This window comes from Pituophis catenifer, unplaced genomic scaffold (assembly GCF_029215685.1).
Source record: "Pituophis catenifer annectens isolate HBS135680 unplaced genomic scaffold, rPitCat1.0.hap2 SCAF_13, whole genome shotgun sequence".
Taxonomy (NCBI): domain Eukaryota; kingdom Metazoa; phylum Chordata; class Lepidosauria; order Squamata; family Colubridae; genus Pituophis; species Pituophis catenifer.
Window position 1 is genome coordinate 5,019,279 of NW_027256893.1, and position 18,842 is coordinate 5,038,120.

Genomic DNA, 18,842 nt, shown 5'->3' on the forward strand with positions numbered 1-18,842 from the left:
CATTTTTTTCCCTCCAATAAACCCCCCCTATCATTTTTTATCTGCATACAGAGGATCACCTTTAACCTGTCGGAATAATTTATTTGCCACATTGCACAGGGTATCTTTTTACCAAGCATGCAGATTTTATTATTAGCACGAAGCAAGCGAAATACAAGAGAGGTGCTCGCGTACCACGATGGGGGCTGCTGCCAGGAGACTCTTGAGAGGCGGAGGTTTCCTAGATGTTACCTCCGTAACGTTTTCTATGCAATGCTCCAAGGATTTCCCAAGCCTATTGCGTACTACAGGGAGTAGCTTCAAAAAAACACAGGTAGCGCTGTGAATCCGGCACACTTAACTCAGCCTTTCTGACTTGGTGTCCCTGGCTGTCTTGACTTCTAATTCCTCCTTATCCTAGCCCACCTGTTATCCAGGTATCTAAGCCAGGGATCTCCAACCTTGGCAACTTTAAGCCTGAAGGACTTCAACTCCCAGAATTCCCCAGCCAGCAAAGCTGGCTGGGGAATTCTGGGAGTTGAAGTCTTCCAGGCTTAAAGTTGCCAAGGTTGGAGACCCCTTGATCTAATATATCTGAAATGCCATTTCAACTAGGGAAAACAAATATTTTTCTTATTGCTCTTCTCGATGCAGCTCTGGGATGCCGAAACTTAGTGCCTTCGCAATTAAAATTGGCAATTATGACAAAATGAAAAAAAAAGAGAAATTCTGCATAGGATCCTGCAATCTTATCCTTGCTAGCCAAGCACCGATTGTTACTGATGGAGAGACTGGGCTTTTGAAAAAAAAAATGCCAACAGTGCCAAGGTAAATACTGATCGATAAATTTCCAGTGCGCTTGACTAGGCCTGTCTGATAACGCATCACCTGCACAGTTCAATCTTGGTAATAATGCCCACTACTTTTACATTTCGTGAGTGGGAACCTGAAAGAATAAATGCTCTTGGCTGAAAAATTAAGAATTAATTTCTTTCGCCAAGCAGAACGGGCTTCCGGAATAAAGATCTCAAAAATGCTGCCGGAGACCAACTTCCAATGAGAAGCTGAGAATGTTACAGAAAAGAAATTTACAAGGAAAACACTGCAGTAACTGTAAATATTGTAATTGCTTTTTTAAGAAACACTACGTTCTCTTTACTCTCTCCAGTCTTAAAACATTGTCTGCAAGAGGGTCCCTGATTCTGTATGGAAGATGATCTTCCCTACCCCCAAGGGGCACCTAGAAAACATCTCGGGCCCCATTGAGGAGCCGCAGGTGAATATACCCGGGCCCCTGGCAAGGGAGAGCGTAAAGAGCATCTGTCTACTGATCATGGCTGGTCCTCCTCCTCAATGGCACTCAAGATGGCTACAACTGCTCCATTCTTCCCAGCAGGTGGAAGACAAACTTAGGCAGGGGTCAAAGAGAACGTGGATGAGGAGCTAGCTATGAGTGGACAATGCACATCACTGGCACTTGATTTGGCTCAATACGGAGGGCGGCGTGGCTTTGCAGACAAGAATTTGACTGAAGGAACCAGAAACGTTCTCAAGAAGTCCTAATAGCTAGGTTCATTGTAGGACATGGCTATATCCTTATGTTACGAGCTATAAGTCATAGCATGGACACCGTGTGGTAGTTTCCCTAGAAAAGATGAAATGTACGTTTCGAAAAATATCACAACCCTCTTGAGGTAAAAGGGGTGAAAGCCCTACAAAGTGGTGAGAAAAAGCCTGTTGACTGGAGAAGGACTCAAGTTCACCATCCGTAGAGAACATTTTCATGCTACATATATTTTTTTAAAAAATCGCATCGAACACTGACAGAAAGCACCCAAATGCGTATTACCTGTTAAGCCAGGGGTCTCCAACCTTGGCAACTTTAAGACTTGTGGACTTCAACTCCCAGAATTCTTCAGCCAGCAAAGAGGAATTCTGGGAGCTGAAGTCCACAAGTCTTAAAGCTGCCAAGGTTGGAGACCCCTGTGTTAAGTCAACGTGTTCACAGCCGCACACATTCACAGCCGCACACAAAGACAATTTACCAGCGGTCCTGTGGTTGTGAAACTCGAGACCAGGGGGGCTATAGAGATGGCCCCCTCACGCCCGACATTAGTCTTCCATGACCATTGTCCCACCCAAAAAAAAGAAAGGAGCTTAGGATGTCCTCAGAGAAACGATTGCGCGTTGATCTCCGCAATGTAAAATCCGGTTGGGTGGGAATCGCAGGAGTCCCAGTGCTCTGATGGAGAGATGATAGTGGCGGTGGTGGTGGAACCATCCATAGAAGGAGCCGAAGAGAAGATCAGGCTTGCTGAGTTCCCTCATTCCTCTCTTTCCTATTGGAGGCACCCCAACAGGCCTCCTCTGGAGCCAAACACTAATGCCACAGGCTGTTCTGGGGGGGTGACCTGGAGGGCTTGCTTAAAGGGGTGACCACCAACCCGGCACTGAGGTCCAGGCCTCGTCCTTCTTTCTCCTAGAGCGAGACACAAAAACAACACTTCAGTTTGGGGGGCATTTGTAAAGAAAAGACTGGCAGATGAAAAAGGAAAGCAATTTACCAATACTGGGCTTTTATACTTCCCCCCAACTTTGGAGTAGAAATCACAATGCAGTGTGATTTTTACCTCCGGTAAAAACATAGAATATTTTAACAACCACGGAAAACAAGGATTTTAGTGGTGGGACACTGCTGTGGTGGGGTGGGGTGGGAGCTGGAGAGGATTCTAGGAGATCACTGGTCCCCTGCACAGATGCCTACTCTTTCCTTTATAGGATGATAACTTGACTGTCACTCGGAATGTACACTAATTGGCATACATTAAACTGAAATTGCGTGGCATGAAGCTCTCAAAGGGTCACCGCCTCCAATATACAATAAACATGACAAAACAAATAAATACAAAATTATGCACATACCCACGTATTATATGACACAGAGAAACAACACGGTCTAGTTCTGATGTACACATGTACTGTACATCGAGAAAAAAACAAATCTTGCAAGGTTACCAGACAGAGGGAATAAAACTGTTCCAAAATCTGGTTGTCCTGCTAGAAATACTTGGAAACCTCCTCCCAGACTGCGAAGTGGGCGTGTGGGGTCTCTAACAATGCTTCGAGTTCTAAGCAAATAGCACTTATAAGCAGTATCCTGAATGACAGGAAGTGAGCTTCCTATAATCTTCTTCATTGTCCTTACCACTTTCTGTAAGGACTTCCTATCTGAGGCACTTCTCTTCCTATGACCCCGCAGAACCACTGTTAATGGGCAAACATGACCCCAGGTCAGAGGGGACCAGCATACTGGTGTTCAGCACTCGCCCCCCCCGCCTCGCCCCAGCTCAATTTTGAAATACTTACAGCTCTGTAATCCAGGAACATCTCTTTAAATGCCAGAAAGTCAGTGAATGTGAGAAGCATATCAAAAATGTCTCCTGCTATTTCATCCTTGTGCTGCCTGCAAGTGAGAGATAGGTGATTAATGTGGAAAAGGTATTTGAGATTGTAAAGGATTACAACATCTGTTCTGGAGAAGTGAAGAGGAAAACACTACAGGCAGTCCTTGCTTAACAGCCACAGCTGGGACTGGCAACTTGGTTGAGGAGTGCCACGGTTGTTAAGTGAAACGCACACGGCCATGACTTGCGATTTCACTGCCAGCTTCTCCACTTGCTCTGCTCGTTCGGAAGCCAATTGTGGTGATCACATGACTGCAGAATGTTGCAATGGTCGTATGTGTGAGGACCGGTCATGAAATTATCTTTTCAGAGCCATTGTAACTTTGAATGATCGCTAAGCAGGAGGCTCTTAAGCAATGACTACCTCCTGCCCCTTCCATAAATGTGATTGTGCAGAAAATGACAGGGTTACTTAGGATATTTTCAATTATCCCTGAAGAATTACTATACTGTAGAATCCTAAGAATTACATCGTTCCTATAATGAAGAATTAGACAATAAGGAAAAAGGCCACACCCACAAAAAAATGTTCAACTGAACATTCAAAAATGCATCACAAATCACCAGTCAATGGTATTTGTGATGCATTTTTGAATGTTCAGTTGACTGAGTTTCATGTTTAATGAATAAAGTAAATAATAATTCAAATACAATCATCATTTGGAACACAACACGCCAGATATCATGGTTGCCGAGGGCCAAAGCATACAGTTTATTAATATCGCTGTACCAGGAGACACCAGAGTCGAAGAAAAAGAACTGGAAAAAATCACGAAATATCGTGACCTGGCCATCGAAACTACACGGCTATGGATGAAACATGCAACAGTGATACCCATTGTCATTGGGGCACTTGGTACCATGTCCAAGAATTTTACAAAACACATCAAGAAACTGCAGCTTCCTGCAATGACACCAGCGGAACTGCAAAAAACTGTGCTACTCGGAACATCATATATTTTGAGAAGATGCTTGGTTGATACCTAGGACGCTGGCAGCAACCCGTGTCAACCATTAGCACCAATCAATGGTATTTGTGACACATTTTTAAATGTGCAGTTGACTGAGTTTCATGTTTAAGGAATAAAAGAAATAATAATAATAATAATAATAATAATAATAATAATAATAATAATAATAATAATAATAATGCAAACAGAAGGAATTTCATAATCAAAATGAAAACTCTGACATTAGCTTTGATCTAATCTAAAAAGGGATGACAAGCAGTCATCATCAGAGGAATGGCTGCCCCGTTTTCTTTGCACTTCTCCAAGGGAGAATGTAATCCCAAAGCCATCGGCAAATTGCATTAAGTTCGAATCTCTGTGTTAAACAGAATTCCTGCTTAAGGATTCTATCTTGAGGTTGGTTCTTTCATCGCTGCTTTCGGTGCCAAGCAATCCTGAGTTGTGAAATTAGAAATGACTGCTTTGGTTGATCCCTTAATGCAGCTCTTGCTTGTGGGAGTCTCTCTGAAGTAGTAGCAGGTAGACAGACTTCCTGGGGCAGGCAATCCCCAAATCCATATGGGGCTTAGGAAATGCAATCTTCTACTTAAAGAGGGAAGGATTAGGCCCCTAGCCTGCTGCCAGGTGCCACCTGCTAAGGGTCTGGGGAACGTTGGAAGAAATGAATCAAGCGTCTCCCGATGCTACAAATTCTCCCCACCCACCGACTTGCAACTTCTTCTCTCCAAAATGTCTCTACCATTGTTTTACTATTTAATAAATTTAATAAAAAAAATTAATAAAAAAAACCTATTACAGTAGTGGCCAAAACTGTGGAAATGTTTGGGGAAAGTGTATTTTTGAGGTTTCATGGCTAATAACTCCCCCCCCCTTTATTTTTTTGGAGTTTCAAAATAATCCTATTCCACTGCTGGAATGGCCTGGGAATAGCCCAGATCTTCACCCAATTGAAAAATCTATGGAGCCGACTAAAGAAACTTATTAGTCAGAAGCGACCCAGCAATAAAACCCAGTTAATAGAAGCCATCATTCAATCTTGGTTTCACATTATAACTGCAGAACTCAAAGACTTGGTTCACTCCATGGGCAGACGTTGTAAGGCCGTCATTCATGCTAAAGGTTACCCAACTTTACAAGAGCCTTGGTAGTACAGTGGTCTAAAGCACCCTGTTATTAAGACCAGCTGCCTGCAATTACTGCAGGTTCCAATCTCTCCAGGCTCAAGGTTGACTCAGCCTTCCATCCTTTCTAAGGTAGGTAAATTGAGGACCCAGTTTCTGGGGACAATAAGCTGACTTTGTATAAATATACAAAAGGATGAAGGCTATTGCTTAGCGCATTGTAAGCCACCCTGAGTCTCCGGAGAAGGGCGGCATATAAATCAAATTAAAAGAAAAAAAAACAAAACAAAAACTAAGTATTAACTGACATGGTGATCATTTTTGTATATCTCCTTTCACCTTTCTTCTAGGCTGACTCTGTAAACCGCTCAGAGATGGCTGTAAAGCACTGTGAAGGGATCTAAGTGTGACCTTTCTTGCCACAGTCGTTAAGTGATTCTGGTTTCCCTGTTGACATTGCTTCTCAGAGGGTTGCAAAAGGGTATCACATGACCCAGGGACCCTGCAACTCTCATAAATACGTGCTAGCTGTCCAACGTCTGAATTTTGATCATGTGACATGGGGATGCTGCAATGATTGCGTTAAAAACAATCATAAGTTACTCTTTTCAGTGCCGCTGTAATTTCCAAATGGTCATTAAACAAACCATTGTAAACTGTAAGTTGAGAACTACCTCTAATCCATTTGTGCCTGTGTCTGTAACAGGTTCATCTTGCTATTATTTCACTGGGCCCCCACATGGGAAAAAAAGAAATTAAAGTATAAATATGGTGGCACTCAGAGGTGGGTTTCAGCAGGTTCTGACCAGTTCTGGAGAACCGGTAGCAGAAATTTTGAGTAGTTCTGAGAACCGGTAGTAAAAATTCTGGTTGGCCCTGCCCACATCTATTCTCTGCCTCCCAAATCCCAGCTGAGGAAATGGGGATTTTACAGTATCCTTCCCTGGGAATGGGGAGAGAATGGGGATTTTACAGTATCCTTCCCCTGGAGTGGAGAGGGAATAGGGATTTTACAGTATCCTTCCCCTGGAGTGGGGAGGGAATGGAGGTTTTACAGTATCCTTCCCCTGCCACGCCCGCCAAGCCACACCCACAGAACCGGTAGTAAAAAAATTTGAAACCCACCACTGGTGGCACCCCAAGAATACATCCAGGTCCATGTGCCATGAAACCCAATGGCAGCAGCTCACTTGCCCAAGATTTAAAAGGGGAGAGAAAAAAATTACAGGGAGTCCTCCACTTACAACAGTTTGCTCAGTGACTGTTTAAAGTTATAACAGCACTGAAAAAAGTGACTTTTCACACTTATGACAGTTGAAGCATCCCCATAGTCCCGTGATTTGCATTTGGATGATTGACAACTGTCTCACATTTATGACGGCTGCAGTGTCCTGGGGGGGGGGGGGGTCATGTGGGATCACCGTTTTGTGATATTCTGGCAAGCAAAGTCCATAAGGAAGCCAAATTCATTTAACAACTAATTTAACCACCGCACTTAACAAGTGTGGCAAGAAAAGTCGTAAAATGGGGGCAAATCTCACTTAACGAATTTCTCACTTAGCGTCATAAATTTTGGGCTCAATTGTGGTTGTACGATGAGGACGACCTGAACGGAGGAAAAACAGAGGAAGACATCAGAACAGAAAGAACTCAACCAACTTTAAACACACACACACACACAAACAGACAGAAAACTGACTTACTGTAAAGACAAGGTGAAGGCGGACATGTTGAAACCAGGAATCCTGTCCAAGAGTTTCGCTTCGATGTATTTTTCAACTAAGCAGATCTAAAATGAGAAGGTTTTATTTATTTGCTTCTTCTTGCCTTTACATGCTGTTCAGTGGTAGGTTTCAATTTTTTTTTACTACTGGTTCTGTGGGTGTGACTTGGTGGGCGTGGCAGGGGAAGGATACTGTAAAATCTCCATTCCCACCCCACTCCAGGGGAAAATTACTGCAAAATCCCCATTCTTCCTGATCAGCTGGGACTTAGGAAGCAGAGAATAGATGAGGGTGGGGCCAGTAAGAATTTTTACTACCGGTTCTGTGGGTGTGGCTTGGTGGGGCCGTCCGGTGCGCTCTCACAGGGAGGGCCTACTCAGGGTGCCGTCGGCTAGACAATGTCGGCTGGCGACCCCCAGAGGTAGAGCTTTCTCTGTGGGCGCACCCACCCTTTGGAATCAACTCCCCTGGGGGCTCCGGTTGGCCCCTGACCTTCGCACTTTCCGCTGCGAACTAAAAACATGGCTGTTTAAATTGCCCAGCCTGGACTGATGGGGTTTTGATTTTTAATGTATTTTAATATGTGCTTCATATGTATTTTAACATGTTTCTTACTTGGATTGAGATTGCATATCTTAATTGTTGTGAGCCGCCCTGAGTCCTATGGAGATAGAGCGGCATATAAATCTAATTAAAATAAATAAAAATCAGTTGGGACTCAGGAGGCAGAGAATAGATGGGGGCGGGGCCAGTCAGAATTTTTACTACTGATTCTTTGAACTACTCAAAATTTCCGCTACCGATTCGCCAGAACTGATCAGAACCTGCTGAAACCCACCTCTGATGCCCTTCCAATTGTGAATGGCATACACACCTGGCAGCCGTAAACCAGGTTAAAATAATTAAAAGAGTGTTTCTCAACTCTGGCCACTTGAAAATACCTGGACTTCAATTCTCAGAATGATAACCCAACAGGCTACCATTCCGAAGCTAAAGGTAACCCCTGGGATAATTCAGAGGGCCCACTTCTGATTTACAGTATCTCTTATGGCTAAATGTTTTAATGAACCTGTGGCAAAAATTAACCTTCTGCTTGCTGAATTTGCTAATGAAGGTACAGTTATCTGATAATTAGGATGCTACATTTAATGCACTGTCTTTTTCAACGACTCAACAATTAAGAACACATAAGTAAAGGTAAAGGCTCCCCTCGCACTTATGTGCTAGTCGTTCCCGACTCTAGGGGGCGGTGTTCATCCCCGTTTCAAAGCCGAAAAGCTTTTGCAACCGCTTCCATTTTTTTGCTAGCTAGGATGGCTCTTGTAGGACCAGAGTTCTTGGAAGCAAATGCATATCTGGCAGGAAAGAAGGATGGAAGGCTGACTCTGCCCACAGCCAGGTGTTGAATTCTGACTGGCTCAAGGTTGACTCAGCCTTCCATCCTTCCTTCTGAGGTCGGTAAAATGAGGACCCAAATTGTTGAGGGCAATATGCTTATGCTGTGAACCGCTTAGAAGGCCTGTAAACATTGTGAAGCGGTAGGTAAGTCTAAGTGCTATTGATATTTCTTCATGCTGGCTTACAGAGTTCACACAAAAAAACTAAAGAACTTATAATTGACTTCAGGAGGAAGAGAGATGTACATCTACCATTGTACATAAATGGTGAGGAGGTGGAGAGGGTTGGTAGTTTTAAATTTCTGGGCATTTATATCTCGGAGGACCTCTCATGGACTATGAATGCTAACATGCTTGTGAAGAAGGCACAGAAGAGGCTGTACTTCCTGAGAATGCTGAGGAAGATAAATCTATCTTAGGATCTACTTCTGTCCTACTATCGCAGCACCATTGAGAGTGTCCCGACATACGGCATTCTTGCATGGTTTGGGAGCAGCTCTGCAGCGGACAAAAAAGCTCTACAGACAATCATTAAAACTGCCCAGAATATCATCGGACTCCAGCTACCAGCCCTGGATGACATCTTCGAATCTCGCTCTTTGAGGAAGTTGCCTAACATTCTCAGAGACTCTTTCCATCCTGCTTACAATCTTTTTGGATTGTTGACTTCTGGCAGAAGATACAGAACAATTAAAACTCGGACCACACGTTTTCTGAATAGTTTTTATCCCAGAGCTATAATTGCACTCAACAATGAACTGAAGAGCCACCATCTATGAGCTGTTGGACACCATTACTTGGTCTGTTGTGTGGATGTTTGGGTGGTTTAGGGGTGGGGAATCTGTGGTGGGTGGGAGTGTGTTTGGGGATTGTTGTGTGTGTTGGACCTGGTCTTTGGGTGTTAAGTGAATTTCGTTGTATGGGTATACTGTGTATACATGTACAATGACAATAAAGTTATTTATTTATTTATTATTTATGATGTACAGCTGAGCACCCTCTAATGGGCCATGTGGGGTGAAGTGACAGAGCAGGTGATGAGGCCACCCCTGCCAATCAACTGCAGGGCTTCGTGGAGGTTCTGCCACAGAGGTCCTCAACCCCCAGGCCACAGCCCACTACTGGCCCTCAAGCCTTTCGGAACTGGGTCACGGAAGTGGTGGGTAAGCATGGGCACATATCCCTACTCGCACAGGCATGGACCACATGTGCCTGCCACTCACGCAAATTGAGCTGCGTGCATACTCGCCTGCTACACGCACAGAACCATCTCCTCTCTTCCTCCTGCCAGCCAGCAAAGCCGATAAGGTTGGGGAACTCTGTTCTACCAAGTCATACAATTTCTCTGTATGTGAGTGATGCCAGAATACACATTCTTGCCCAGTTCAAACTCTTTAGCATCTTTATAAATGAGCCAAACACCAATTCAACCTCTGGGGGGGGGGGAGGGGGGGAAATCTTATCTGTACGGACCAAAAAGACCACAACAAACTTACATATTCATTAAAGATAGGTGTGTAGACCAGTTTATTCTCCTCTGTGTCATCGAACTCTTGGTAGTATTTATCCATGAAGTTTCTTTGTATTAGCTGGAAGTCATCGTCTGAAATCACAAAACAGCTGCTAAAGAGGGCGACTATTTAGCTGAAAGACAGTGACTCCATTCTTCGGGCCCGCTACGCTCAACTTGCAATCCAGCACATTGTGCTCTGGCTCAGGCATGACAACAGCACAGCTGCAACTTGTGGGGGAGAGTGGGGGCACGATCTATGCAACCGCTTCCATTTTTTTGCTAGCTAGGATGGCTCTTGTAGGACCAGAGTTCTTGGAAGCAAATCTCCTAAAAGTCTTTTGGAAGACTCCTTGAAGAAGGGACATATATTCCCTAGAGCAGAGGTGTCAAGCTCAAGGCCTGGGGGCCGAATCCAGCCTGTGGGGTGCTTAGATCTGGCTGGCGGGGGCCGCGCTGGAAACAGCGAAGAACCGGCCAGCGGTGCCTCTGCCAGCGAAAACAGAGGTCGGGAGGGCTGCGTGTAGCCCTCCCAAATTCCGTTTTTGCTGGCAGAGGGTTGCAGGAGGCCATCACAGCTGTAAATGGAACTCGGGGGCCTGTTTTCGCTGGCAGAGCACTCAGGCCACCACAGGCGCTCCCAACATGAGTGACGTCGAGCTGGCCATGCCCTCCTCCCCGGCCTCCCAAGGTCAAACACAACCCTGATGCGGCCCTCAATGAAATCAAGTTTGGGTCAAATTAAAGATATGGCTAGAAGAAATGATATATTGACTTAAAACCGGAGCTGTTCCTATTGGGTATCCTTCCAGAGAAAATTAGTAAAGAAAAGATATATTTGATTATTCATGTAATAACAGCAGCGAAGATTGTATTTGCGCAAAATTGGAAAGCAGAGAAAATACCTCTGGAAGAGGAAGTAATTAAGAAAATTTTAGACTGGGCAGAAATGAATAGATTAACTTTGAAAATTAAAGAAAGAGAGGATTCAGAATATTTTAAGATATGGGGTCAAATTTACGATTGGCTAGATAAAAGATGTAGATAAACAAATTAATAGTTATGCAAGAGAATGGTATAATTAAAACATTGTATTTTTGAAGAGAGGCTGTAATAGATTAAGAGAAAATGAAGAAAGAATAACAAGATGAAGCCATTAAAGAAACACCGAGATGACACAAGAAAGGATTGACTGATGTATTAAGTGTTTGTTTGTATATAAAATAAAAACTTTTAAAAAATGAAATAGAGTTTGACACCCCTGCCCTAGAGAATTTGACAGGCCTACAACAGTGTTCCCTTTATCATGATTAACATGGTGGTTTATACAGGAAGAGCGAATTGACATTAAGCAGACTGATCATTCCAAATGTTTGCCTGATCATGAAATCCCATCAAGTTTGGCATGTAGTTTGAAGAGCCCTGTTGCAGATAATATGTGCAACAACAAAACACAGACCAAATCCGTCTAGCAGACTTTAAAATGAGTGACACTGAAGATGTGTTTAAAATCTTCCATGAACTTGGAACTAGTAGGTTTAACCAGCTGTCTGGCAATGATCAGGCTTCAAGTGTCCTCCTCAGCTGAAGAGCAGGGCCAGAAGACGACGAATGTCTCTGGACATCCTCTCATCATTCTGGCAACAGTGATGGATTCAGCAGAAGCTTCTGACCCTGGGACAGAAGCAATATTTATAAACCAGGTCAAAAACAGACGACCACTCCATCTAGCAGGCTTTGGCCTAGATCAGAAGCTTCATGTATCCTCAGAAGGAGCTGAGGGTAGAAGAGTCAAAAGAGGCACAGAAACAGTTATCCTCAGAAATTTGGGATTACTGAGGGGCAAAGCTTCTGAGAGAAGTCAGGTCTTCTCAGAGCTAGTCATGCTCAGATTAGGGCAAGGCACATTTTATGCAGAAAATAGCCTTGCTTGGAGTATCTGCTGCAGCAACATCGCTCAAGCATGAGAATGGCTTGATACAAGGAGCGTACCGATGTTTGACTTGGCTGCCTCCTCCTCCTCCTCCTGCTTGCTGTCTTCCTGGTGAACTGGACAGACTACATTTACGATAGGGAATATATATCTATATTAGGCCTATCAATCAAATACAAGCTGTTCTTTGTGAGGCTGGAGTACTGAGGGAGGCCTCTGGGGGGCAGTATTGACTATCAAAGCAGAACTCACCCATTACAATATCTTCCAAATATCCTACAATAGCATCGAATTCCGCATCAGAGGGCGATGAGCTGAAATAGAGACACGAGCCATTTAGATTTCAGTTACCAGGGGAGGTGAAATGCACATTATGTCAAACGGGCTGACATGGAATTGATTTAAGAACTACATTAATTAATCCAGGTTTCTGGTAGCAGTCTCTAGGTCAGAGCTCTTCAAACTTGGCCGCTTTAAGACTTGTGGACTTCAACTCCCAAAATTCTCCAGCCAGCAAAGCTTTTTGTGGGATTTTTGTGAGAATTGAAGTCCACAAGACTTAAAGCGGCCAACCTTGAAGACCTCTACTCTAGTTCTATCATTTTGTGGCCTTTCAAGGTTTTTCTAAAATTAATATTTGGCAGGAATTGAAGGACATAGGCTGTCCAATCTCTGTAAAATACCTCCAGTGATGGGAGCACCCACAGCTTCTGGAGGGAAGCCTTTCCACTGATTAATTGTTCTCACTCTCAAATTTCTCCTTAGTTCTAAGTTGGGCCTCTTTTTAATGATCTTCCTCCTGTTATTCCTTGTCGGGTCCTCTGGTGTCTTAGACAGTAAGTCAATCCTCCCTTCTTTGGGATAGCTCCTCAAGTAACTGGAAGACAGTTATGTCACACACACACACCCAATCCCTCTCTTTGTTAGGTTAGACATACCCAGCTCCCTCATGATTTTGCCTCTAGAACCTTTATCATTTTTGTTGCTATTCTCTGTCCTCTTACTAGTGAAAATATCTTGGGAAGCCTTCTGTTTCATCTACATCCCTCACTCCAAAATTTGCCGCAATTGGTTGTTTCAGGTTCCCAGAGGCTCCACCTTCCCTCTTGCACTCTTAACCACTTCAAAAAAAGAACCAGAATTTTCATCCCATCCTCTCGGGGCCCTATAGAAGATCACAAGGCTGAGTTGCCACCCCCAAAACTCCCAGCTTGTTGGTTTCCTTATATTCCCAATGAAACTGCATGCCTTGCAGAAGTACAAATAGACTTACATGGATACGCCAAAATTTTCTTCTTCTAAAGTCTCCATTCTTGCTTTGCTACCTGTGTTTATGGAGGAAAGATTTGAACATGGTTGACTCGTTTTCAGAACCCAGTGCACATCCCGGACACCCCCGATATATTTCCCATATGAGTGGACTTAAATTCTCAGGATTTGGATTCTTTGCAACAGCCAGTTGGGGATGCCTGTTCTAAATGAAAATAGCTTTCATCTTTCATCAGGAAGCTTTTCATCTTAATCGTTCATCATGGAGGATTTTACAGTGGTGAAATCCACTTACCTTTGCTACTGGTTTGGAAACGGGAGCGCGCGGGCACACCACTTTGGGGCATGTGTAGAGCCTTCTGCGCATGCACAGAGGGTAAAAAATGGGACGTAATGACGTCCTGGTAGGCAGGTGGGTAGAGCCTCCCTCCACCAGTGCTACCGGTTTGCACGAGCCGTATAGATCTGGCCGGGTTTCACTGCTGGATTTTTAATAGTTAACGGTAGAAGGAGAGCACATTGATGCTGGTCAAAAATATCGATCAAAGAAAGGCAGAGATGCCTTTGATGATACCAAGAAAATGCCTACAATTGCCCATCTGAGCTGCGGTGGTGCAGTGGCTAGAGTGCAGTACTGCAGGCTACTTCTGTTGACTGCCGGCTGCCACCAGTTTGGCAGATCGAATCTCACCAGGCTCAAGGTTGGCTCAACCTTCCATCCTTCCGAGGTGGGTAAAATGAGGACCCAGATTATCGGGGGCAAGAGACTGACTCTGTAAACCGCTTAGAGAGGGCTAGAAAGCACTATGAAGCAGTATATAAGACTAAGTGCTATTACTATCTTAAATTCTTAACTCTGCGCAGTTAACAATCTGTCTGGTTATTTACGGGACCGCCTACTACCACCAATAGCCTCCCACCGGCCAGTACGCTCTCATAGAGAGGGACTCCTCCGGGTGCTGTCAGCCAAACAGTGTCGACTGGCGGCCCCTAGAGGGAGAGCCTTCTCTGTGGGGGCACCTACTGTCTGGAATGAGCTCCCCCCGGAGATACGGAGGATCCCGGATCTGCGCTCCTTCCGCCGTGCTGTGAAGATCTTTTTATTCCATCAAGCGGGCTTGGCCTGATCTCTTCCCTTTTTAAATATGTAAATTTTAATCTGTTTTTAAATTATTGGGGTATTTTAATTTGTCTGGGCCAAAAAGTTTAGTTTGATTTTATCGGGTTTTTAAATTTTGTGTATTTATGTATTTTATTGTTGGCTGTTCACCGCCCTGAGTCCTTCGGGAGTAGGGCGGTATACAAATCAAATAAATAAAATAAATAAATAAATAAACAATCAATACATGGGAGGAAAAAAATTTGATAAAACCCATATAAATTAAACCAAAAACAGAATTAAAAAAATAATCCTTCAGAACAGGAAACAGCACTCAAGATATATGATGTAAATTGTGCCAAGACCTTCATCTAAGAACTGGTGTACATAATAGAATCCAAACCTTATTAACTTTATTTAAGAGAACGGGGTTCGCTTTGTGTGAGGTTCTGACGGTATTTAACATGGTTTTGTGACTCTTCAGCCAATTCTTAGATTTTTAAATAAGTCTATTTAGAAGATAGTTCAGAAGAATGGAAAACTGCGGTCATATTATCTTACTGCGTTCTTTCTACAAAATCCCCTGCTCTGTGGAATATCCTTTCTCCCGAGATCTGGCTGTTCCTGCAAGGGTTGGGGTAGAATTAGTCTGGAACTCAGTGTAGTTAAAAGTGAAGTATATTGCCTTTGGAATGCTGGGAGGTTTTGTTACACAGTTTTTAATAGGTTTTTTTTTTTTTTTGATATTATTATTCTGTGAGTTGCCCAGAGTAGAAAAAATAAAAATAGGGGCCTTCCAATAAGCAAACTCAATGGGGAAAAGCAAATTCACTTAACAACTGCAGCAGAAAAGGTTGTAAAATTCACAATTGCATCACTTAGCTATGGAACTTCTGGTCTCAATTGTAGTCATAACAGAATAACAGGGTTAAAAAGGGACCTTGGAGGTCTTCTAATCAATCCTTTGCTCTAGCAGGAAACCCAATACCATTTCAGACGAATCCAATCTCTTGGATTTGTCCGATCTCTTCTTAAAAGCTTCCAGTAACAGAGCAGCCACACCTCCTAGAACAGAGTTTCTCCAGCTTGGTAGCTTGAAGATGGGTGGACTTCAACTCCCAGAATCCCCCAGCCAGCAGCGCTGGCTGGGGGATTCTGGGAGTTGAAGTCCACCCATCTTCAAGCTTCCAAGGTTGAGAAACACTGTTCTAGAGGCAAGCTGTTCCACTAATTATTCTCACTGTCAGGAAATTTCCTCTTAGTTCTAGGTTGCTTCTCTCCTGGATTAGTTTCCATCCTTTGCTTCTTGTCCTGCCTTCAGGTGCTTTGGAGAATAGCTTGACTCCCTCTTCTTTGAGGCAGCCCCTCAAATATTGGGAACACTGCTATCATGTCACCCCCTAGTCCTTCTTTTCATTAAAATCAAATCAAATATTTCTGATTGGTAATCAAAATAAGAGCTGGAAGGGACCTTGGAGAAATGAAGATGTTTGTTGGGTCTCCCGCTCTTCTAAGCACTTTCTAACGCTCAGGAAGGCATGGAGTGAATGCAACCAAACAGGAGCGATAACCAGATTCATTCCTTATATTAGGCTGATAAAGGTGGCAGAAATTTATTATTTCTGTGCCCCGATTGTGTCGTGGTCTAGGTGGCCTATTCCACCTGGGGAAGGAAGGGCCATGGAACCTTTTATAGAGCCACGGGGAAGAGTATTCATGTCATCTGGTAGATAAAATCAAGGGCGAGTCAGAATAACAGAGAGAAGGGGCCTTGGAAGTCTTCTAGTCCAGCCCCCTGCTTCTGAATTTACACAATTCAGATCTGCTCATTTTATTTAATCTTTACAGGATGTTAATTTTGCTTCTTTGGAAACGTTTTAAGGTATTGCCATAGACATGAACGTGTGTGTGTGTGTGTGTGTGTGTGTGTGTGTGTGTGTGTGTGTGTGTGCGTGCGCGCGCCATTGGGCTGAGCAATGCAAGAGCTCCAGAGTTTATAAAATTTATATAGTTGCCCATCTCACCAAAGGCAGCATGCCACTAATGAGAGCAATGCAGGGGTGAAATCCAGCAGGTTCTGGCGAACTGGTAGCGGAACTTTTGAGTAGTTCAGAGAACCAGCAAATACCATCTCTGGATGGCCCCAGGGTGGGGAGGGAATGGGGATTTTGCAGTATCCTTCCCCTGCCACGTCCACCAAGCCACTCCACACCCACAGAACCACAGTAGTAAAAAAAAATTGGATTTCACCACTGGAGCAATGAGCATGGGGAATTCTGGGAGATGAATTCCACCCATTTGGAGGGCATCCAGACTGACTCAACAGGGATCCCTTTATCAATAATTATATTATTTGTGGGGGGGAGCTTTCTATTAGCAGAGGAGGAGGAGAGACATAAAAGAAATGTCAGGAAGGCCTCGGCTATAAAAGTCAACTCAAAACCTCTTAGGCTCAGGCTAATTTTGCAATGCTGCTCCATCAATTCATCTAATTAAGTTAGAATTAAATAACTATTTCCTTTAGGCTTGGAGAGGCTTTGAAATGCTGCTAAATAAAAAATGCTGCTAAATTAAAAAAAAAAAAAACCAAAAAAGAGGAAAATTATAAATGAAATGCATAGCTTCTTCAGGCCTGGGGCCACCTTGACATGCTGCTAAGCAAATGAATAAAATTGATAGAAACTATCAAGCAGAATAAATAAGCCCTCCAGGCCTTTGAAACATGATTAAATAAACAAATAAACAAACCTTTAAGTGAATAAAGGCTTTTAGGCCTGGGAGGCAGCTTTGAAACGTTGCTAAATTAATAGAAATAACTAGAAACAAACGAAGCCTCCGGGCTTTATTTTTGGAGGGGGGGGGGGTGTCTTTGAAACGCTGCCCCAAAAACTGAAATATAATTTAATTTTAAAATTAATAAAAAAATTTTTTTAAAAAAAGAAATATAATTTAATTTTAAAATTAATAAAGAATATTTTTTTAAAAAAGAAATATAATCTAATTTTAAAATTAATAAAAAATATATTTTTTTTTAAAAAAAAGAAATATAATTTAATTTAGGCCGCCCAGAGATTTAACACCGATTTCACTGAAAAGGGGGGGGGGGCCCTCGGGAAAAATAAAAGGCACCGCTCGCCCCCCAATCGACGCGCGCCCGTTGACTCAGGAGATGGAGCCTCCTGCTCCAAGCGCAGTCTACCTGCGGCCACACAGTGGACCGAGCGGGACGGCGAACTCCCCCTCCCTCTTTCCAACAGCGACAGCCCCCACCCCCACCCCGGCCCCATCTCTGCCCGGTTCTCCGCGCTGCTCACCGGGATCAAAGCAGAAGCCAAGACCGCCGCGGCGCCACCGCTGCCGCCATAGAGTCCGTTAAAAGGGCCGCGGCTCTTTCCCCCCCACTCCTCCCGTCGTCCGGGCAACGGCTGCTTCCGGTAACGCAAGCTTGAGCAGGGAGCCAATCGGCAGGAAGGGAGATGGGGAAGGGGCAGGGCTTCTCCGGTCTCCTAGGAAAGGCCAATCAAATATACGGAAGGGGCGGGGCTTCCCGACTCACCTTTGCATAGGTGAGGTGGGAGTGGTTCTCCGCGTCTGTGATGTGTGTATGTTGTGAAAATACTTAAAACAATATTGTGCATACTTAATTCGATTGTTTAAATATTTACAGCAGGGGTCCCCAAACTTGGCAGCTTTAAGACTTGTGGACTTCAACTCCCAGAATTCTCCAGCCAGCTATGCTATGCTATAACCAGCTATGCTGGCTGGAGAATTCTGGGAGTTGAAGTTCCACAAGTCTTAAAGGTGCCAAGTTTGAAGACCTCTGATTTACAGCTGTATTTTGGGCCCCGCTGTGTGCTAATAAAATGTGCTTGCATCTTGGGATGGACGCCATCCCTTTTATTAAGGTCTGAGCCCAATGGAAAGAAACGAATTACAGTGATCACTTGGGCAGCTAATCAGATTAGAGCTGGAAGGGACCTTGGAAGTCTTCTAGTCCAACCCCCTGCTCAAGCAGGAGAGCCTATACCTTTTTAGATAAGCGGCTGTCCAGTCTCTTCTTAAAAAGGTCCAATTATGGAGCACCCTCGATTTCTAGTGGCAAGCTGTTCCACTGGTTAATTGTCCTCACTGTTAGAAAGTTTCTCCTTAATTCCAGGTTGCTTCTCTCCTTGATTTAGTTCCCAATTCATTGTTTCCTGTCTTGGCTACTGGCAGCACTCTACTTCGTTTTTGCCTGTTTTCTGCAGCGTGGGTTAAAATTTTTGAACCTTGCTCTAATGATAGCAGTCTTCCAATATTTGAGGGGCTGCCAGAGAAGAGGGGGTCAAGCTATTCTCCAAAGCACCTGAAGGCCAGAGAAGGAAGAATGGATGGA

General features: G+C 43.9%; 1 protein-coding gene across 1 annotated transcript; it reads right to left on the reverse strand.

Annotated features, from left to right (window-relative positions):
* Positions 1-1,932: 1,932 nt before the first annotated feature.
* On the reverse strand, positions 1,933-17,863 carry ARL2BP (ARF like GTPase 2 binding protein). Its single transcript, XM_070952757.1, has 7 exons — positions 17,782-17,863; positions 13,373-13,424; positions 12,352-12,413; positions 10,153-10,259; positions 7,239-7,324; positions 3,346-3,442; positions 1,933-2,458 (listed from the first exon to the last, which is right to left on the reverse strand). The coding sequence occupies exons 2-7, from the start codon at positions 13,408-13,410 to the stop codon at positions 2,360-2,362; spliced, it is 489 nt and encodes a 162-aa protein (XP_070808858.1). The 5' UTR covers positions 13,411-13,424; positions 17,782-17,863; the 3' UTR covers positions 1,933-2,359.
* Positions 17,864-18,842: the final 979 nt, after the last annotated feature.

Bases quoted from the DNA above. Each gene is read 5' to 3' on its own strand.
- ARL2BP (XM_070952757.1), bottom strand. From the start codon at position 13,410: ATGGAGACTTTAGAAGAAGAAAATTTTGGCGTATCCAT. The intron at 10,260-12,351 runs GTGAGTTCTGCT...TTGTGATTTCAG, and splicing joins TTTGGAAGATATTGTAATGG to ACGATGACTTCCAGCTAATA. The intron at 3,443-7,238 runs GTAAGTCAGTTT...TCTCACTTGCAG, and splicing joins GCCTTCACCTTGTCTTTACA to GCAGCACAAGGATGAAATAG.